Source organism: Zonotrichia leucophrys, chromosome 9, assembly GCF_028769735.1.
Source record: "Zonotrichia leucophrys gambelii isolate GWCS_2022_RI chromosome 9, RI_Zleu_2.0, whole genome shotgun sequence".
In the NCBI taxonomy this organism is placed as follows: Eukaryota; Metazoa; Chordata; class Aves; order Passeriformes; family Passerellidae; genus Zonotrichia; species Zonotrichia leucophrys.
The window spans coordinates 9,723,241-9,745,717 of NC_088179.1; the positions used below are offsets into that span (position 1 = coordinate 9,723,241).

The window sequence follows — 22,477 nt, forward strand, 5'->3', positions numbered from 1 at the left end:
CTTTTTTAGAAAGCTCTTCAGCTGCACAGAAGGATTGCCTGGTACCATCTTCTTGGCATAGTTCACACACTAATTTACTTAACACTACCTTTTGGTCTACTCCCTTCTCTTCTGGATACATACAGCAGCTCAGGCTTTTGAGCTTTTTCAAAATGCTTTGGCTTAACTGAAGTGTCTCACTGCAGCATGGAAGTATCCAGATAAGCAGGAGATGACTGATCATCTGATCAGATGCCTTTGGCTGTCAGTGTTGGGAAACCTTTCTGATGTTGGTCCATTTCTTCCAGCCCACATTAAGACCAAGACACTCCTTTAGTTTCCAGCTGTTGTTTTATCTATGTCTTCTGGGAGTCTATATGAACAAATGAAGAATCTCCAGGATATATTCTATCTCTGTAAGCTGGAGAGAAAGCATCTCCATTTTTCCCTCCATTTGTCCATATTGTATTATAAAGTTACTGTGTAGTGATGCTGGCAGCTGAACTGGAGAAAGGAACCTGCTGCAAGGAAGAAGTTAGTAAATGTGGACTAGGTAGTTAAAGCAGAGTTAATGTCAGATCAAAGACTCTGGAAGCGTAAGCCCTGAATTTATACAAAACATTCACTATCAGATCTTATTTCCATCTGTCTCTCAGAAGGGCTTGTCTCCACAGTTTCCAAGGCATTATGTTGTTTTCAAAACCAGAATAGTAGCAGTGTATATAAACTAATAACATGTTTAAACTGATCCTTTGATCATCTGTATTTTGTTAATTTTCTGACAGACTCATAATATTCGGTGTATCAAATTCTGGGTTACTGCTTTTCTCTTCTTCTGCTTTTTGTAAACACTGTCACGTACTGACAGTCTGGGAAAGCCACAGTTCCTTTACCATAACTGCACTCCAGCATTCTTCTTACATTTGCAGGCTAGTCCTAACTAGTTCCTTAAAGATTAACATAAACAGTGTTTCAAATGTGCTGCTATCAGATTCCCAGCATTAATTAGAAAAATAACCTTCAGATATGGATTTAATTTGCATCCATGCATTCATAGCAGGATGTTTCTTTGCAATTGTTACATGTTGAAAAGCCTCCATATAACCCTCTGAAAAAGTGAGTATTCTGAGATCTGCTCTACTGCTTCTAAAACATGTTTAAACTTTCTGCTATTAAGCAAAGATCTCAATGTCACTTTTTCATTAGGGGTCAACATATGACTAAGCTGTATGTTTACACTGATAATAGCTGGATGATAAATATTTACATGGATTATATAGTTAGCAGTAAGGCGTAAGCAGTGCTGACCGTATGCGTCACTCTTGTACCAGGAGTACATGCATTAGGAAAATGATGCTTTTGGTTTTTTCTTCTTTATTTTCCTTCCAAGAGTTGAATTCTCTTCCTAATCAGGCCAGACATAACCAGGAAACAGAACCTATACTGTTAACAGTTGCTTAAATGGAAAGGGATATTGTCTTAAATTAATTCAACCAACCTTTTATGTGTAAGCCCTTCAGTTATTCTTACTCAATAACATTATTCATGTTGAGGAAAGCTGAGTTACAGCTTGTATGGCACAAGTATATGAAATGTAGAATTTGTAAAAAAAAAGAAAAGTTGTAATATGTGAATAGTGTTTCCTATTTCATTCAATTTTATTGGTAAGACAAAATTATCATTCAGCCAAAAATTAAAAGAAATCCATGAGGTGAATAGTGGTGTGAGATTAAAGAAAGAGAGCAGAAGGTGTTTTTTTTCTTCTAACCAGCTATTTATGTAAGTATAAACTAACCCAGAAGATCTGGTGGGATATTAATAAAATTTGTGTAGAACAAGGAAAAAAATGCCAACTTTTAAGATCTTAATGGGTATAAAGTCCCATATGTGGGTAAAGAGTATAAGAACAATGGTGGGTTTTTTTTAAAACCTAGCTACATATGTGGCCCATTAATTATAGCATTAGAACACATTATTCATTTCCTTAGCCTCCCATTGTTTCTGTGACTTTTGTTATCCCTGCTATATTATTAAGGATCTGAGAAGAGAGAACAGTAATATACAATTGCTCAGATTAACCCACCAAGGGAACTACAATCCTCTAGGTCCCAGAAAGGAACCACAACCTCAGGACTTGCACATCCAGTAATAAGATCTGGGCCTGTATTGAGGCAAGAAATATGGCATCTTTAAGAATTATGGACTGCAATTATTGTTGCCTGAAAATGAAGTATGCTGTTACAGGAAATGGTGCCAGTTGTAGAAAACTTGGTGTATGATAAAAAAAATCTATCAGTTCAGGCACTTTTAACTCCCACATCCTGTGATTTCTATGAATTATTATGATTAGCATTAATTGAAGTAACAGATCTAAATGTGCCAAAAGTAAGGAGCTTAAGGTAATGTGTCTAAATGATGGCACACACTGAGCCTTGCCCGCCTCTTTTGGCTTCTGCTCGTTCTTGGAAGCGAGGACTATGCTGAAGTTGCTTGTTTTGGCAAAGCCTGCTCCTTTAACTTGATCTCCACCCTGTTTCTAGGAATTCAGCCCCTTTCATGCCTGCCAGTCTGCTGAGCTGTGTGCTGTTTTTGGAAGGGCAGAATGCAATTTTCTTATAAATTGTATGACATACTTGTACGAGTTGCCAAAATGTTCTATGAAACCTGAGTGCCACATAAATGACAGCAAAATCAGGCCGTTTACATGTAGCTTTGGCTATGGGTTTTGTATGATTCATTTCTAGTCACATATTTGCACCATCAGCTCACCAACATTTATATGAGAACCTATTATTTCAGGCACTTATAATTTGCTCAGTGTATTCCCTACTGAATAATAATAAAGAAGCTCACAGTCTGGATATCTGTGTCAAATCTGGGAAATAATACAGTGACAGCAGTGACTAGTACTCTACAAAAGTGAAACTAATGCAGTATTTGGCTCCACCAAGGGAGGTTTAGGTTAGACATTAGGATGAAATTCTTCACAGAAAGGGTGATTAGACAGTGGAATGGGCTGCCCAGATGGAGTCATCGCCCCTGGAGGTGTTCAAGAAAAGACTGGACGTGGCAGTGAGTGCCATGGTCTATTTAACACCGTAGTATTTAGTCGTAGGTTAGATTTAATGATCTCAGAGGTCTTTGCCAACCTTGTTGATTCTGCGATTCTGCAGTGTCTTCATCTAATTGCTTTTAACGCTTGGGAAAAAAAAAAGTCCTCGAACTATTAAACTTACAGAACTAGTTACTGTTTTGCATTTGCAGTAAAACGCTCTCAAAGGCAAGGCTATTATGTATTTTAATAGTGGGCAGTGCCAGCGGCCAATGCCCGCCCCGAGCGGCCGCCTCAGCTCCGCCGCCCCGCGCTCCGCCCTCAGCCCGCCCGCGCACAGCGCCCCTGGCGGCGGGGCGGTCTCTGCGCATGCGCGGTGCGTTCCCCAGGCGGGGCCGGGGCCGCGCCCCTCGCCGCGGAGTGGCGGCCGCGGGTCACGCGGGGCGGCGGGAGGTTCCGGGTCTGCCGCCGCCGGAGAACGTGAGTGCAGGGGCGGGGGGATGCCGGAGCCGCCGTCGCCACCTCCTCCCTGGCCCTGCGCGGCTCCTCCTGCCGTGCTCTCTTATTCCGCTCTCCTGCCCTCCTCCTGTCTTGCCTTTGCCGCCGCCTCCCGGCGGAGAGCGGCCCCCCGGCGTGAGGGGCGCGGCCACACCCGGGGAGCGCCGCCCTGCTGAGGGGGGCCCGGTGCAAGCCCCGACAAGCGGGGCTGGGCTGGGTGAGCTGCCCTCAAGCTGTGCTCTGTAGGAGGTTTCCCTCCGCCGCGCTTCGCTCCTTCCCGCCGCTGCAAGGAGTGGTGGCGGTGGGAAGGACGGAGCTGAAGCGGCCTGAGAAGTCGAATCGCCGATATTTCACGGTTTCGCAGCCATTATCTTTATACACACACCCAGCGTCGTGCCCGTGGACTCGGCTCCTGGAGCGCTGTGGTGGCGGGAGGAGCCGGGTGTCGGGAGCAGCGGGGCTTATCCGCAGCCACAGCTGCTCATGGTGTGCTCCTCACACCGCCCCAGTGTGGCCTGACTGCTTTCCTTCGCCCCCTTTTCCGCAGTGGTGTTTTTTATAAATTCTAGAAACAACTTCTTAACAAAATCAATAATTCGCCAGAGCTATATCCCTTTCTTTGTTAATACTACAAAACAAAAAAACCTACCCCTCAAAACTGCATATATCTTGGGGCTGCAACGAAGAAGAAGCAAAGGCAAGTATATCTTGCCTGCATTTGGTAAGCCTCGCAGTTAAACGCCGAGTCTGAGTAATTCAAGTGTCTGTGAAATGTAATTAACAATACCTGAGCTGGTTAGATTTCCTGAAATAGCACAGTGATGTTCTTCCTGGAACTGCTTTTTATTGACATAGATTGGAGGTGTTGACAACAGCAGTATAACGCTAATACTAGGAAGCATGTGCTTCTGAATTGTTTATTTAACCAGTATTATTTTAAAGTGGATTTCTTTAGTAAGTTCCTGTTCTTCCTTTCCTTCCTTTCCTGTTCTTCCTTTCTCTTACACACTGCAGGCAAATTGTCCCTCAAAGCTATCAAGGAATGCCAGAATTGTGAGAGCTGTTGTGCTTCACACTTCTGTAGTGGAGTCAGGCAATCGTTGATGGTTTAATTTTTCATAATATTAAAAAGTTCTGCAGATAAAGGAGGATGCTCTTCTGTATGATTACCCAATTTTAACATTGTACACAACTATTGCAATTGAGTGGGGGAAAAAACCCAACAAACCCCAAATCCCTGACCCTGAGTTAAATATCTGTGAAGTTAAAACTCAGCTCTGGCCTAATCTGAAGTTCACTGTTGTTTTGATGTATTTTTATTTTAAGTGTGACATCCTCTTACCTTTATAAGTACAGTGATATTAAATATTGATGACTATTTCACTTCTCCAACTTCAATTAGTGTAGATGTATCCTGGTGTTTTGAAAGGCAGTTCCTAATTACTGTCTGTTATGAGAGAGATTTGACCTGGTCCCTTGGGTTCTTTCCTGCGAAAGCTGTCTCATTTATTTTGGGATAAGGTGGCTAAAATGATTCTTGGCATGTATTGTTTAACATGTGTATATTTTCTTGTGAACAGTAATTGTTGCACCCTTCAGAACACAATTTTCAGTTTTAAGGTGAAGTTTTTAGTTACAAAGCTTATTTTGTTAAGGACTTCCTCCTTTAGTGGTACCCAAGAGGATTAAAAAGGCTGTAAAAGATTTTCAGTTTTCATGCTGAAGCAGATAGAAGAGGCAGAAGAACTTCTTTATTCTCACAGAAAACTTTGAATGAAATTTAAAATGTTGCACAATAAAAAAAAGCCTGTGATATAGCCATTTATGAAGTCATTAAAGGCTAATATTTAACTTTGAATTGTCTCAGTAAGGGAGTTTAAATTGTTTTAAAACATTTTTATTACAGATATGTGACTTCTCTTACCAAATTCTGAAGTGCTGTGTCTTTTGAGTTCACCATTCATTATTCCTTTGTGAAGGAAAGCCCTTTAAATGCACATCTGAAGAATCCAGAAGTTGTTCTTTATGAAGTAATTAATTTTATAATTAAGTCAGGACCTTGTCTCTGCTATGAACTGTGTAGGTGACTGGACATTTCAAAGCTGATTGTAGCTGACAGCTTGTGGCTGACTCTCTCCTTGTATATTTATGAAATATAAACAGGATGATTCATTGTGTTTGAATTTTTTGGTTTATTTTTCCTTGCATTGGTTGTTTTTTCTGTTAGGCATTTTCCCCACCTCTTACAGCTATAGGAAAATGTGGTAGAACATTTCATTTTAACTGATATTTACTAAAATATTTACTTTATTACATTATTTTTTTAGTAATGTGAAGTCATAATATTTTATGGTTGCCGAGTGAGTGAGGGGGTTTGCCACAGTAAAAATAAGTTTAAATGCTTTTCCTTGTTTAGTATGAAACAAACAAACAAATTCCAAGAATATTTAGTTCAGACATTTATCTTGAGTAGGTGACAAATAATGCAGCCACGTGGCAGCCTGGATGTGAGACAAATGTCTGGTTCAAGTCTGTTCTGGAAATTTGTACATTTTGAAGTAGGTGGCATATTTTCAAAAAAAAAAAAAAGGAAAGGGAAAAAAGTGCTTCATTGTTTCAAGCCTCATTAGAGTTTTAATGAACAGTAGAGGCTGAGGAGGAATGTTCAAACAGCTGAAAGCTCTGTGTGATTTAGGGGAGCTGCATTAAGGAGGCTCTCAGATAACTCCTGTTCGCTTGCTGGGGTCTTTTCCCCTTTGGCTCAAACACAAACGTGTTTTGGCTGACATTTTTGGTTGCTCCCAGTAATGGGAATGGTTTATGATAACCAGCACTGCTGAAATCGTGATGGATTTCATTCCCAGTCCTGTTCCATGATTATTGTCTGGCTGTGTGCTGGATGAGGGTTTCTTTTCTTAGGTGCATGGGTGTTGAAAGTACTTAAATTGGGAATTTAAGGGTGTCAGAAGCAGAGATGGGAACTTTAAAACACAAGACTGACCATTTGAACAATGTGGTATGACAAGATTTTGATGTTTCCTCATAACTTGCATTTAAAGGATGTTCACTTTAAAATTCTAACAGTTTTTGTGTCGACTGTTTTGTGGTGAAAAAGATGTGACTGTGCACGTGGGACAAGAAAAGCCAGAGGTCTGGGCAGAAGATTATTAGAATATTGGGGGGTGTTGGTGTACCTGATGTCAGAGCTAGTTTACTGAGAAATGTCTCACAAGGTGGGGTAATACAGAATGACATAAAATCATCTCAGTTTAGCTTTCAGCCAGTCACACAAAAACAAGACATATTGACAAGCTTTCTATCTAACCTTATAAAACATACGTAATGGTAGTTAAAACAAAGACTGTTTCATAAGAAACAAAGAACAGAGTTCTATTCGTGCTAACTTTCTAAAGATATACATTAAATAAACTTGTTGCTATCTTAAAGCTAAATCTACAAAGTCTTATTGTTATTTGTCACGTCTACTACTTAAAAAACTTTTCTACTTGCTTAAGAAACTTCTGCTGTAACAGAACTTCGAACTACAAGCTAAAGCCTACATACTCTTTTTTAACTATTTTTAAAAAACCCTCTAACTTTATAGATTCTAACAAGTGAGGAAAAAGAGGGTGACATTGATTAAACTTTGGATTAACTATTTTTTTGGTAATGTTGACTTTAAATCAAAGACTGACAAGTAACTATCTGCATTGATCTGAAATTTGCAGCTTACCAGGTTTGTTTATTTGAGCTTTGTGAAGGCTACAGCTGTGGTCTCTGCAGTTAAACTGGGATCATTTACCACTGGTTTTAGAAGGCACCAGTGTAGGAAGTTACATGTTCAAGAGGCCTGGTATGTTTCTGTTGTTTTCACTCTGTTTTGGACAAGGTTTAGGCATTATTTACCATTTCCAAAATAATAACGTGGGAAAAATGTAGTCAGTTTCATTGTAATGTACCAAATACATTTTAGATGCATTCTGGTTTACTGCAGTCGTTTTCAGAATAAAAAAACACAACCAATTTGGTTTTTTCTTCTCTCAAATTGCTATAATAAGCATAAATATGATTTAAACAGAAATACAGAGACAAAAAAATACTTAATTATAAGAAGTGGCATTAATTAATTCTGTGTGTGAACTGGCATGGAAGTGTGTGCTTCCCTCACTTCAGGATAAGCAGAGAAGGTGGCCTGGCCTGGCCTGGCCCCTGGCTGTCCTTGATGTTCCACCCTGTGCAGGTCTCCAGGTCCTTTTGCTGGTACGGGATAACATCACCCAGAGATGCTTTTTCTTTTCCATCTGCTCACTCGCTTTGTGGAATGAAACCCAATCAAATTATTAAGAACACTCTGAATACCTGAATAAACATATTTAGTAAAGTGTTTGCAGGCATGGCAGTGGTGTGTAGAAATGTGAAATTAGTAAATCCTAACAGACATAATGGGAAGGTTAAATTTTGCAACTTGAGCTGTCCTCTAGAAGAATTAGATTATTGCTTGTTTATCTAGTGAAAATGTTGAAGAGGAGTAATTTTGTATTAATTGGAAAGGCATTTAAAGAAAAAGATTAGTAAATTAACTTCAACTGTGTTTAGTAAAAAAGAAGGTTAATGGGGTGTTGAAATGAGAATTTTGTATATATCTTATTATTTCAGGTGGTTTCATTTGAAACCTGGTGGCAGAGGTTCCGAATCCTGGCTCTCTTCCTGTTCCACAGGCGGCTCCACGCTCACAGCCCCTGTTACCCAGTGCAGCTTCCTCCCTCCTCTCTTTCACTGCCTGGCAGAGTCAATCTGTTTCTGTAGCCCTCTTTAATCTCCTGGTTTCTTCTGGCATAAATAAGGCAAAGATGAAAATTTTGTTGCAACTCTTTAATTTTTTTAATGCTGGTTTTGTATATGATTTCCCTCTCTATAGTTTTCTTTTCTCCATCACTTACTTCTAAACCAAACTCTTCATTCTCATCCCTAGGAAAGGAGTAACAATTTTCAGATTGCATCTAGTAGTATTTAGCTGTGTCTCTATTCCTTTTGTCAAAATTGTGACTTTTAGTTTTCAAGCTTAGCTTGTTTTGAATATTTGTAAATTTTGGAAAAATGGTCATTAAAAAAAATTAAATATGTGGCAAAAATAGGAATCCTGGAAACTGAGACTCTACAGAAGAATTTTGAACTGTTCTCCTTCCTGTAATCTTAATGATTCTGACTGAATCAGAATTAATGAAAACATGTCCAGAATACCCAAGCATTTTAATGGATTAAGTACAGCCTGTGGAAGGATGTGAAACAGAGGTTGCAGACTGCTTTTTCTCTCAATGCTTGTCTGGATTGCCTGTATAAATCTCTTTTATTTGTGTTTTGTATCAGTTTACCAATTCTGATTTCTTTTCCTCACTTGAATTTTTGTTCTGATATATCAAAGGTCTCAGCTGATTACCTTGATGAATTTTTTTATGTTTAAAAACTTAAAAAACAGTGATGAAATTCAAAACACTGCAATATGTATATAACAAGTTATCTTTTTTCTTTCAGAATTTCCAAAACTTGTAAGGTTTCAAAATTGAACAAAAGACTGGAAATTGAAATAATCTTCACATTTTGTTGAATGAAGAAGTAACCATGGAACGAAGGCAAAGAGGAGTCAGTGCTGGACTGCTTTTGCTGCTTTATCAAATTTCTCAAGTTGGGCTCCAGAACATTCCTGCTGTTACCCTTGGGGTACTTGTGCTGAATATTTTTCTCTTTCTGAATCCTTTGAGGCCGCTCTCTGAAGTGTGTCTCAGTGTAAATGAAGCTGTCCACAAAAAGAACTGGCAGCGTTTGCTGCTTTCTCCTTTCCACCATGCAGATGATTGGCACTTGTATTATAACATGATTTCCATGCTCTGGAAGGGCATAATGCTGGAAAGAAAGCTGAAGAGCATATGGTTTGCTTACATAATTGCAGTATTTTCTGTACTGATTGGAGTAGTTTACATGGTGCTGGAAGTCCTGCTTGTGATAATTCTGGATGATCCTTCCTATGAAATGAATTGTGGCGTAGGTTTTTCAGGTGAGACACAGGGTTGGTCCAATTGACATATGTAAAATTAATCTGTATATTTGCTATATAACAAGAACTGTTAATTGCAGAAAGAGAAGAGGTGTACATCTGTATATATGTGTGAGTGTCACATCAGTATCCATATCCTGTTTTTCAACTTAAACATGTACTATGGGCATGAACATAAAAGTGATTCAGTTCCTGTTCTTATGAGCAGCAGGTACTTTGTCTGGGAACATGAAAATATCATCATCCTTGGAGAATTGTGTTTTCTGTGTAATATTGCTGGTTAATTGAAGTCTGAACTCTTAATTTTCAGATGTTGTATAAGCATTTCAAGAATGCTCCTTAGGTGGTTTCTAGAAAAGCCTGTCAGTTTAAAATTACTCGTGCCTGTCTTTGGAGAGACTCCCCTAGATCTGCTTCTGCCAGCAGCATCCAGACACCTGATTTTGGTCATCTTCCTTCCAGTAATGGTCTTGTCTCCTCCTTCAGCAGATCATTTTCAAGTCAATAAGTTTCTTCTCTTTAAAAAATCTGCAGTCAAGTAGAAAAGTAGCCCTTATTTTTTAGATAAGTAGGGGATTTCCTTGCTGTCCTTGGGACCTAACCTTAGAAGGCAAGCCTTCTTTCTCAGCCTTTAAGAAAGTTCCTCAGACCACTGTGAGCTTTCTCTTGAGAGGGACTTTTTCATAAATACTTCCAATAAGTTCTCTGAATTCATTCCATCATATTGACTGGCAGTTGCATGATAAAACAATTGCAGTCAGTTAGAAATTAATATTATTTACTGTGATTAAAGGTGATTTATCTACCTTTTTTTTTGCAGAAACAAGTGATTCTGGAGTATGTGTAAGATGATTTTCCATTAATTCAGAATTTGAACCTACTGTTCAGCTTTACACATATTTGTTTGTCTTGTTTTCAGTAGTGGCTTTTCTCAAGTCACAGAACATGTTTTTGAGTTCACTAATTTTGTCAATTATTTCAATAGAAGTCCCATTTTAAATGTTTGTATTGTTTTGAATACCTGAATAGCTACAGTGAGCAGGCACATTAAAAACCAGCTTAGATTTGGCTGTTAGAGAAATACACAATTTTTCTATCTTTTTTTTTAAGTCACTGAAAAGTATCACTGAAAGAACAGAACTGCTCTGGCATGCAGCAATATGTGTCATGGTGCTTTGAAACTGCATGGTACTTCAAATTGTTTGCATTTCTTTATTATTTGTGCACAAGTATTTCTCTCTTCATGTGATTTCTTCTTGTTTGCAGGAGTCTTGTTTGCTTTGAAAGTTCTGAACAACCATTACAACCCAGGAAGAGTGAGCAGTGTCTTTGGATTGCCCATATCCAGTAAATATGCGTGTTGGGTGGAGCTGCTGGCTATTCATTTCATCTCCCCAGGGTAAGTGCGTCTGATATTTCAAGGAAAGGAGAGGAGATTTGGGCTGTCTGGAGTAGTTTGAGGTGTGAGTAGTGTTAGCTGGTATCCCAGTGCAGTGTTGGGCCTGCAGTCTGCTTTTTCCTTCAAACCCTCTCTTTTGAGTACATCTCAAATTAAAAACCTGAAATACTGTTCCCAGCATATGTGTATTTGAGTATTTGAGGGAAGATAACAAAAGTTGATGAGCAAGGAAAAGGGCTGAGCCTTTTCCATGAGGTACCTGAACAGCTCCACCACAGTGCCCAGGGCTGCATTAGCTGAGCAGCCTTGCACTCTTTGCTTGCCATTGCTGTTCCAGACCCCTCTGGCTTAGTCATGCCTCTGATTTATGATCAGAACATCATCCAGCATTCTGCCACTTCTGTCACTGGCAGTGTCACTGTCCTGCAGTGCTGCTGCTCATCTCCCTCAGTTTCCCTGGGTGCTCTGTGCCAGCACAGTTCATCTGCCCTTACCTCTGGGAGAACCTTGCTCTTCTTTGCAGCTGATTTTTTAAGTCCTGTTTGCAAGTGAGTAACTTTCCTATGTAGTATTTTGTAACTGTGAATCACATTGCTGAATATATGCAAAGTACAGACACAAAACCTATGAACTATCAAATCACAGTTTATGTACAATTTCCCTTTTTCAGAAAAAAAAGAGCTCAGCAACACTGAGATATTCCTTGTCAGGTACTATTATACAGCTGGTAGAACATTTCCTAGCACAGAAGGAGAATTCAGGTATTGCTCAGGTTGAGCACTGGTTTTATGGCTTTATGCCTGGCTGCTCAATTACTGCAGTGAGGATTAAAGACAGAAGAGTGCTCTGCCCAAATGCAGATTTATTTCTGAGCTGCATGGCACGGCTACAAATATAAAAATAAAGCTTTCAGTGCATTAAACACTTTTTTCTGAAATACATAAACCGCTGTTTTAGCTGAACATAGGTTTTATTTGGTGATGTGTTTAACAATACTGTTTTTAATTAAAGAATAGTGGAAGGGCATTATGTATGAAGTAAAACTGTATCCTACTGTTTATGGTAGAGGAAAAACAGGAATTCAGACATTGTGTGCTGTTCTTGTTCAGAAATGTCTTTGGGTAGAGAGTGGATAGAAAGTCCAAATATAATATTAAAAAAATTTTCATAATTTCATGGAAGTTTAGATTGCTGCCTCATCTAAACCTTTACAGTGACCTCTACAGAGAGCAATTTCACAGCACTTAAATGGTAATGGGGGCTACAGAAAACAAGTAGTGATCTCCAGAAATTCATGTCCTAGAACATATGTTTAATTAGTAACTGCCTACTGCCTTGCAATGAACCAGAGCAATTGTAGCTCTCACAGCATTGCTCTTACATGCTCATCTGTGTGCTCAGGGCACGTTATAATATTTGAAGTCTATGTTTAACTGGTTCCTTTTATAAACCAAATTGCAGAATTTAATTTTGAATAGATAAGAGGTCAGTAATTGAGGCAGAATTCTGCCCAGTTGGAAAGCTTAGGCAATAAATTTGGACCTGCTTTTGTGTGCTGGGAGAGGGTTTAGAAGTTTACTGACATCTTAATATTTTCTTTCTCATTAATGTTTTTGTTTTGGAAAAAATTTAAAGTGCATTCAGTATCCTTCTAATCTTCACCTTCCATAAAGGATATTGAGATGTAGGCTTTTGGGATTATTTGTTTAATGGAAGAAGAGACGTGTGAAAAGTTATCTTCTGTTTCATCTGTGCCTCTTCCAGAATTGAGCAGATATCTTAAGTCTTAGGTGAACCAATATCATGTTGGTGATTTCTAGAATAAGTGATTTCTAAGTATTTTTAATTTTCTGAGGTCAGATATTTTCCAAGTCAGGCATGCATTTTTCATAAATTTGGAAAATATGCTCCAGAAAATCTGTTTGGAAAATTAGGTCCTTATAGATACTTTATTTTGGTAACTGCCTTTTATCTGTAAGTTTTCACATCAGCGTTTATGTGTTACTCTCTGGAGAGTTGTTGGTTTTTAACGAGAGAGAACTGCAGCTCCCCATGGCACTGTAGGCTTTGAGGTCAAGTAGGTGGCAGAAGAGTGAATTTAGATGTGATCTTTACCTCCCTCTAGTGACACGTGCATTTTCCTGTCTCCTTTTACCACTGATGCCTGGAAGGTGGCTTGGCTTGAGTGCTTGTGCCATCATCTGTCAAACTCTGTAGATCACTGACCTGAATGTAAAAATTGATGCAAACTTTACACTTGGTGCATTAAACAGAGGTTTCATTTCTACTTTATAAAGGAAAAAAAAGCCCATTTTAGCTTGTATAATTTAAAATTTTTGAGAATTAGTATAAATGAGTTATTTCTAATTGCACATAATGAGGAAATTTTAATGTTTAGTGTATTGGCTCCTGTAACTTGGTAAGAGGTGAAAAATTTGCAACTAGTGTTTACATCTGCTTGAATTCAGAAGATTTTCTCTTGATCTATGTCAATCTATGTCAATAACTTGAGCAAATCTTGTTCACTGTAAACATGTTCTTCTGGTTTGATTTCTCAAAAGACTCAGAGCCTTTTCCTTCTGTATACAAATGGTAATGATATTTTTTAAAGAAATTGTTGGTATGCATAGAAAAGAATTTGGATCTCAGCAATTCAGTTGTTCTTTTAATTTTGAAGAAAGTGTATTACAACGATTGCAGTGGATCTGCATTCATGCTTCTTTTACACTAATTGTAGGATTGCATGGATAGTGCAGTAGAAAGTATTGTGCTTTTTACATGGTTTTGGTAAGATCTACCCAGACATCACAATGTAAGTCACTTTTCTAAAGCTTAAAACCCGTTTACTTACTCCTTTGGTAAGTCTTTAAATGCTTTTAGGGAATCGTATTCTATAGTGACTAAAATGATCTCTGCAATTAGCTTTCTCAGGATATTTGTTAAATTCTTTTCTGTAACTGTGTAACTCCCAGTTTTAAACTAGTTACAAAGAAAGAAGATTTGGCATTATAACCTTGCAGGCAAGTGATGTCTCTGTGCTTGCTCTCACTCAGGGATTTTCTCTGGGAAGTCACAGAGACTTTATCTTTACAACCAGTTCTACACTCTCCCTTTTGTATCCCTACCAAAAAGTCTCCACTACTCACAGGATTTTTTTATTTTCTAGGACTTCTTTTGCTGGGCATCTGTCAGGGATTCTTGTTGGATTGATGTACACTATGGGACCTCTGAAAAAGATCATGCGAGCCTGTGCAGGTACATCATTTTGATGAATTTACAAAATCTGCATAAGGAACACTTTTACTTTTAAAATTCATTAAGCCTTGCATAGAAATTCAGCCCATTCCAGCAAGTTTTTAGACAATTCAAGATGTGCTCATTTTACTCAAGTGGATGCAGAATAAAACATTCAGATATGGATAAGAACAATTAAGACTAAATGTGACTTTCCGATATTTTTACTTAGAAGAGTATCTTTTACTCTTCTTTTTAAGTATTTATTTAGAGTATAATCTTCCAATGAAAATGTTACTTCAAGTGAAATGTGGTGGAGCCTTAAGCATATGTCAGAACCAGATGTTTCCATCTTGATTTCTGCTGTCATATTGATTCTAATGGGAGTCTCTGGTTTGAAAAAGGTGGTGGGATGCTTAAGAAATGGTTGCTGGATTTCTCAAGCTTTCCAACAATGTGGTATTACAGCTTTTCATATTGCAATAATAATTATTTTCTAAAAAAGATTACAGCTTTAGACATCTTTAGTCTTAAAAATTGTTTTAAATACAGCCCTGCAAACTTTTAAATGAACAGTCCCATAGATGTCAGTGTTTTAATTGGAAGTCTAAGCCCCAACACAGCAGCTGTGCTGGGGTTGGTTGGCAGAATATTTGGCTTTTTTTGTCTGACTGCTTGATAGGCTGAATACTTTATTCATGAGTGTTCCATCAAATTGAACATGGATATCGTGTTTGTACAGTGGGGAATTAATTGTTCAGATGTGTGTGCTCTCACTGGGGCTTTGACCACAGCTTGGGGATATTCTGTGGGTCATGTATGGTCAGCAGCTGGAAGGGAAATGACACCAGAGCATCAGCTTTCCTGCCTTGCTGCAGGAACAGGCATCAGGTGTCCTGTGAGTTAAAGGTTAACCTTGCATGATGCTGTGCCACAGGGCCCTGCCTGATCACTATGGAACAGCTTCAGCTCAGCTCCCAGGGCAGCTTCAGGGGCTCCACCTTGGACTGGGCAAGATGCAGCTGTGCCTGGGTAACCTCTCTGATCCCCTCACTAACCCTGCTCTGCTTGGAGATGGACTGGGGACCTTCTGAGGTCCCTTCCAATCAGTTTCTCTGGGATGTAGGGGGCATAGAATATAATAAAGATAGTGTAGAAAGTAATCTTACCCCTAAGGAGTTGCAGCTGGGCCAATTAGCAAAGATTAGGAGCAGGCCTGACTTTAACAGGCCACAGCTGTAAGCAATGAGAAGAAGATGCTATAAAGAGTGGGTTGGCCCCTTGAGAAGGGAACTGGAGTCAGTGGCTGCTTTGTGAAGAAGAGAGTCAGTGCTCTGAGGAGCTGCCTAGGAGAAACACCAAGAAGGTATGGAGCTTGTGATAAGGAGAGAACAGTATGGAGCCCCTGCAATGAGATGACAACCCTGGGATTCAGGGATAACCCCACAGTACTGCCAGTGACCCCTGCCCTGGCTGCTGTGCAGGTTCTGTGTGACTGACAGCTGCAGGAAGCTGTGTTGAGCACACAGGCTTTTTCTTTTTTCTCCTGTGTAGCAAAGCAATAATAATGCAGTGTTGCTCCAGTCCTCAGTTTGCTGTGCATTAAACGTTGTTACTAATGAATACTCTCAGTAAAGAAAGTGTTCATTATGTGTTCTGGGAGAACATTAGAGGTTGGTTTGCTTTTTTTCTAGTCTACATGGATCTGTTGCTTGAACATGGCACTCTACTATAAAATCTGGAACATACAAGATTGCAATAGTATATTCTCTCACTGATGCCAAAACAATCCACAGATACCCATAACTGATTTCCTGCCTGTATCTTATGAAACAAACTCTTAAAGAGAGGGTACTTCAAATTTGAATTTTGTATTCTATAAACCAAATATGATAATTCTAACAGTATATGCGTTATTCTTTTATTTAGCTGGCATTTCTTTCTTCACTGAGCCTGACAGGCCAAGGGACTACTATTCAGGTATGTACTCTTGTCCACTTAACCAAAAACTTACTCCAGCTTTAAGAACAGTTTCTGCTAATGATTAGAAAACCTATAGGAGAGCTATGTGAATGGAAACATGCAGAGTATACAAAATATTCTGCACACATATACTTGCTAAACTTATATTACTTCTCTGGGCATCTCTCACCTTTCCTCTTCAGGCAAGTGTGTGGATGGATTTTGTACAAGAGGCTTAAGCCTCAAATTAAGGTCACGACTTCCTAAAATGCCACCTCAGGGAAATATCATCCCTTTTGCACAAGGTGTAGCAGTGGGGAAATTGTGTCTACTGAAAGCAGCCTTTTGGACCTTGGTAAATATGCCCTCATCTGGCAAATTTATCTGTTCCATTCTAGGGTGGTTTTTCCCTTCAAACAAGGATCTTCTTCCTTTGAGCCCTCTCTGTAAATGAAGTAATTTATGTGCACAAAGCCCCTCCTCAGCAGCCTGAATTGAGGCCATCTGCAGTTGATAGATGGATGGTTGGAATGGTGGCACTGAGTGGAGCTCCTTTGATTCACCTCTCCTGCAGAGCACTGAATCATTGCCTGTGGAGTGTGCAGCAATAATAGGTGGGGTCCTTGTCTGTGAGGGCCAGGAGGGGCTGGGAGAGGGGCTCTGGGTGTAGGATGTGAGCTAAGGGATGCATAGCCTGGCATCTCTTACCTCCTGCAGTGATTTATGCTGGAAGAGCAGGATAAATGCATAGTGATAACTCTCTCAAATATCTGCCAGTGTGCAGTGGCTTGTGGCTTAAAGATGTTCTCAGCAAGAAGTTTTATGGGAGGATTTTGTCTTTAATAGCCTGTGGTAGATCCTTCTTCCATCAATTTGTCAAAAGCTCTTTGAGTCAACATGAACACTTTTAACACCTACATCATCAGAAAAGACTCACAGTGTGGTTCCTGCTTTAGAATCTGTCATTTTTTGGTTTGGCTTAAACCTGCTAACTGCTAATTTCATTTGATGCACGTTAATTCTTCTTTGGGGAGGGAGACTAAACCTTCATTCTTTATGTACTTCTTTCCTTAGTGGTTTTTCAGGCTTCAGTCCTGTACTCACAATGGCTATATTTCCCCTCCTTTCAGAAAGTTGGAGTCTGTCTGGTTGCTTATAAGGAAACTATTTCACATTTGATCATTGTTACTGTTCTCTGATGTTTTGTCAGGCAGGGGTTTTTATTTTGTGTAGTCTTTTATAATTGAGATGTGCTTACTTTGAGCCAAGTTTATAGCTACTTTTATTCTCCCTGATGGACTTTGTCTTCCATGATCTATCTCCAATTTTATTATTACATTAAATAGTTCTCACAAGTAGGATTCTGGGCCCTTAAGTATTTTTGAAACATCTGTTTTGTAATTCCTAAAAAAAAGATCTTAGTCTGCTTTCTTCAGCAATAGCAAGAGGGATTGTTCCAACTTAAAAATATATTTGCCCAGGATTTTCATTGCTCTCATTTACTCTCAGGTCACAAAGCATTTGATCTAAAGGCCAGTAAAGAAATAAAACAATTACTACTGAGAAGTGAAATGAGAGGTGAAGGCAGCGTGTGCAGCAAGCACAGGTGACAGCACAAGGGACCTGTTGCCATGGCTGGCAGTCCCAGCCCAGGGGAGGGGGCTCATCCAGGTACAGGAGCTGCTCACAGACACTGAGCCTTCTTCCAGTATCCCAGAACAGCAGGGTGGGGGGAAACTCAAAAGATTTATATTGGAAAAAACTTTTTAATAGCTAATGAAGATAAGAATTTGTACTCAACATTTAAACTCTGATCTGTTACAGCCCCTGTACAAACAGCAGCTGCTGGGAGCTTGGGTGGGTGTATGAGGCCCCTCTTGTGGAGGAGCAGCAGAGAGATTCTCAACAGCCCTTTCTGTTTGCTTTTCCAGTTCTTTTCAAGTAGGGAAAATGGAAGAGATTTCATGCAGTAGATCTGCCATGATGGGGAGGGAAAAAAAAGCTGTGGTATGCTGGCAACAAGGAAGTCTGGGATTTTTTGTGTGTTTTGAGCAGTCCTCAAATGCTATTACTTTGAGTTCTTTTGGACAAAGGGGAGATAGAGAGAGTTAACCTGAATTATCCTGTCCTCCAAATTTGCCTTTAGATATAACCATTTAATTTCTTCTTTGTACCAAATCCGTTTGTTGAAAATGACTTACAACTGCAGTTAAGAAAATGTATATTTGTTGTGTTCATTCCCTGTTCACATACTTTGTAATTGTCTTTCATCCTATTTGCAGAAGTCTTAATGGAAGATTTAACCTTTTGCTTGGTGTATGATATATGGAATAAATTTGGCCATCTGTGAATGAAGAAAACTCTCTCTAGTGTCATAGGCTAATGATGCATATCTTGATTAGTTTTTTCACTTTCTGGCATTGCTGATTTATTACTATGTGCCTTTAAATACCAATTTAAGTAGAAAAATAGATGAAGCTGTGGTCAGAGTAGATTTTATGAAACAGCACAAGGAAACAGCTTTGAAAGAAAGGTTTTAAGTGTAATTTTAGCACATTTAGTATTTAGTAGCTGAGTTAGGTTTTCTCTAAGTGCAGTTCATGAATAAAGGATTAGGACATTTATTTTGATTAATAGGAACACCTTGAACATGTCAATGTTACCAAACTGTGTCTCATTTTAAAATAAAAGATTACAGCTTTCTGAGCACTTACAACTTTCTGGCAGTGTGAAACATAAACATGGAAAAAACTACAACAATAGAACAAACCTAAAATACAGCATGTTTTTGCTTTCATCAGATAATTTAATGCTTTTAGTAGCAGGATTTTTACCCTCTTCATGCATGAAGATTTGAAACCTTCAGAAAATAAATTTATAGCTGAGAAAATGTTGATTCAGATTAACATAAAGCAGAGGAGAATGAGGGGAGTGTACAGACATAACAGCTGAATGCTGTCCCTCAGTCAGATTTCACTGCAGGTGTAGGAGAAATCTTCTGATGTCAGTTGTGTTCCAGGACAAGAAAGAATTGGAAAAAGACAGAATGTGTGTGTTTACTGTGTATGTGTACATGTCTATGGAAAGTCAATGTGGGGATATTTGCAAATACAGAGGAATATATATAATTCTGTGTAGAACTTTGTGCAGTTATGCTTTTCTTCAGTTTTTCCTGCTTTTTCTGTATAACTTTCAAGACAGTATTGCTGGTTTTATTTGACTAAAGATTCTAGAGCTTGGGATCTTTTTCTGTAGCAAAATAATTTTTAAATAGAAGTTATTTATTTGTCCTCACTTTGTCATCTGTATTTGTTACTAACAACAGAAACTTCACGAGTTTCACCTGGAATTGATAGAACCAATGAAAGATCATAAGACTATCATTGATGCTAATTATCTGAAGAAAAAGGAAATAGCCTGCTGTACTTGTTTAATACAAAAATATTTCCACTTTTCTCATTTTGAAAAACCTTTGTATAATTTTCTCTCAGCTGGAAGAAACTGGCAACCTTTGTGTACTTTGGTTCTTCAAAATCCCTTGTTCAGCTCTCTGGAAATGAACACATCACAAAAGCTTTGTATTTTGAAAATACAGAAATTGAATAGGAAAACTGAACTTTTCTCCATAGTTTTCCTCAGTTGAAAAGTGTGACTTTTTTCCATAATTTTTCTCAGCTTAGGTTTTCTGTGCTCAGTCAAGATCAGATTGTGTTGTTAGCAGGAAGAGAGTGTTGCTCAATTCTCCAGCCAAGGAATTTTTTCCTTTTGACTCCCATGTGTTTGGGTGGGCGATGGCCTGTGCTTGGTTTTGGCCAGCTGTGCAGAGGCCAGGGAGGTTTGGCAGCAGTGACAGGGACACTGGTGGGGTCTGTGCTGTGCTGGCTTTTGGCAGGGCAGCTTTAGCTGGGCCAGAGCACAGCAGGAGCTCTCTACAGCACTGCAGGAATTTGCAGCAATCTTTTCTGTCCGATTCTCGGCTGTTTGGATGGCCTGGAAAGGCCCGGGGTGGCCTTGGGGCAGCCCGCGCTTCAAATGACGAGAAGAGGCTTCAGTTCTTTTCTCGGTCTCGGTGTTTATTAATTGTTTATCTAAAAGATTTTCTCTCGGCCCGACAGAGGTCTGCTCAGCAGCCAGCCATGAGCACACTCCTTGCCCTCTGGGCGGTCACCTATCTTTATACTCAAAGTTACGTGTACAATATTTATCATTTTTCCCCAATACCATTGACCAGTGCACTTTTAGTAATGACCAATCCCAAAGTGCCACCATCACCACAGAAGATGGAGGAGAAGAAGAAGAAGGACAGGACACGCCCCAATTCCTCCATCTTACTTCTCTAAACCCCCCTGTACAGAAATCCTAAACCCTGTGTTTCACTCTCTAACTAACTTATCCCTTCACCATTCACTCCAGTGAAATCCTCCTATCCTCATACAGGTGTCGTCTCCTGTGTAGGATCAAAGTCCAGCCACCAGACACTTCTGGCAACATTCCAGGACTCCCGAGCATCCCAAGGGTGGTCTCGGTGACTCGGCACCTCGGTCCTGAGGTGCTGAGATCCTACACTTTTCCTGTGACTTCTCTGGGTCCAAAGATGTCTGGAATTCATGATGACATTGTTTTGTGGGCCCTGGGGGAAAGGGGAGGAGAGGTGGGGAGAAAAAGCCTGAACAGTACCAGGTTTGTGTTCTGGTGATAGCAGTAAGGTCTCCAAATATTGACAACTAAATGTTAAAAGGAGATGAGGAAAACTGACTTTCAATTTCTGTCTGAAACTTGTTAGTAATAGCAATTCTATGACACTTACTTTTACAGTTATAAAAAATTGAGATGTTTGGTCCATCTTTTTTCTCTTGTTGTTTTTTTTCCCTCCTGTTACTATGCTGTGGCTTTGTAAATTAGAAGTTAATTTATGGCATATATTGTATAAGTAATTGAACCCTAATAATTTTTTTCTTTCCCAAATTAAAACAATTTGTGGAAGAAAGATAGCAGGAAGATAATATCTAATTTCCCACTTACTGAGTAGCAGCAATTGATTTTATTTTTTGATTTGTTTTACAGAGTATTATGGCTATTATCCAGATTATCAACACAGAGTTCCAAGGAGCTACTTTGATTATACAGGTGGGCTCACTGAAGAGGAACAGCTTGAAAGGGCAGTGCTAAACAGTCTTAATGAAAGAGGTAGGAATTTTATTGCATTTTTATCTCTTAAGTTATGACTCATACTGGAAGGGACTTAGGAGGGAAATAAGATGTATTCCCCATGACTTATTTTTGGACATATCTTGTCATTTTGGGAAGGAATTGATATAAAATGAGCTTTATTGTAAAGGATATTGTCTATTTTACTGTCTTTTTAAGATGATATTTTGCATAAGTTTTAACACTGAGTTTGAGGAAAAAAATCCTTCCTTTTAATATTAAGCATTTTGAGATGTTACTTGAAAGCATGAGCCATTTTTGTGGAGTTTTTTGAAACTGTCAAGAAAACTGAATATGAATGAGTGATAAGATTTAAGTAGACGGTATGCACTTTAAAAGCTTACATGTATGACTTTGAAACACCTGCAACTTTCATTTGTAGCCTTAAATAATCTCCAACACTCCAGGTAAGATGTATTGTTTTTATCCCCTTGTGGTTTTGAACAAAGGTAAGTTTTGTGCTATCAGAGGGAATGTGTTTTTTTGACAATGTCCTTTGGTGAAACACAAGAATGAATTTCACGAGTTCCTCACTAGTAGATTGCTGTGGAACCAAATTTCACTTTAAGCTTCCCTGCCCAAAGCAGCATTTCTGAACACTCTGCTAATGCCTGGTTTCAGTGCTGGTTGCAGTTTGTGAGCCTCACAGGCAAGTGAAGCATGAAAAGGTACCATCATATGTCACAGACATTTTTTCATAGAAATCCTTTCTTTCACATTTGTCCATCTTCTGGGAAGCAGAGCCCCAGAAGAAGAATGTAAACAATTGTTATCAGCTGCTGTGAAATGTAGCAGGTGTCCCTGTGATTGGCTCATCTTCCATGTGTACCATTAAAGGCCAATCACAGGAGCAGCTCAGGGACAGATTCCCTGCACACAGACCTTTGTTATTCATTCCTTCTATTCTATTCTTAGCTGAGCAGCTCTCTGCAACTTCTCTTCTTTTTAGTATAGTTATAATGTATTATATATATATATATGAATAAATCAAGCCTTCTGATCAAGAAACAAGATTCTCGTCCTTCTCTCACCACAGTGACCGTCTAAGGCCACTGTAATAATCATATACTGTTTCCAGTAGAATTGATGTGAT

General features: G+C 39.1%; 1 protein-coding gene across 5 annotated transcripts in view; it reads left to right on the forward strand.

The window, feature by feature from the left end:
* The first annotated feature begins 3,431 nt into the window (after nt 1–3,431).
* RHBDD1 (rhomboid domain containing 1) overlaps nt 3,432–22,477 on the forward strand; it is a 29,263-nt gene continuing 10,217 nt past the window's right edge. Inside the window, exons 1-6 of one of the 5 annotated variants that reach the window (XM_064721435.1) lie at nt 3,432–3,511; nt 9,062–9,581; nt 10,848–10,980; nt 14,147–14,235; nt 16,144–16,194; nt 21,241–21,363. In XM_064721435.1, the coding sequence (XP_064577505.1) occupies nt 9,149–9,581; nt 10,848–10,980; nt 14,147–14,235; nt 16,144–16,194; nt 21,241–21,363 (829 nt within the window). In that variant the 5' untranslated portion in view covers nt 3,432–3,511; nt 9,062–9,148. The other 4 variants (XM_064721434.1, XM_064721432.1, XM_064721437.1 and 1 more) reach the window with 4 other exon arrangements.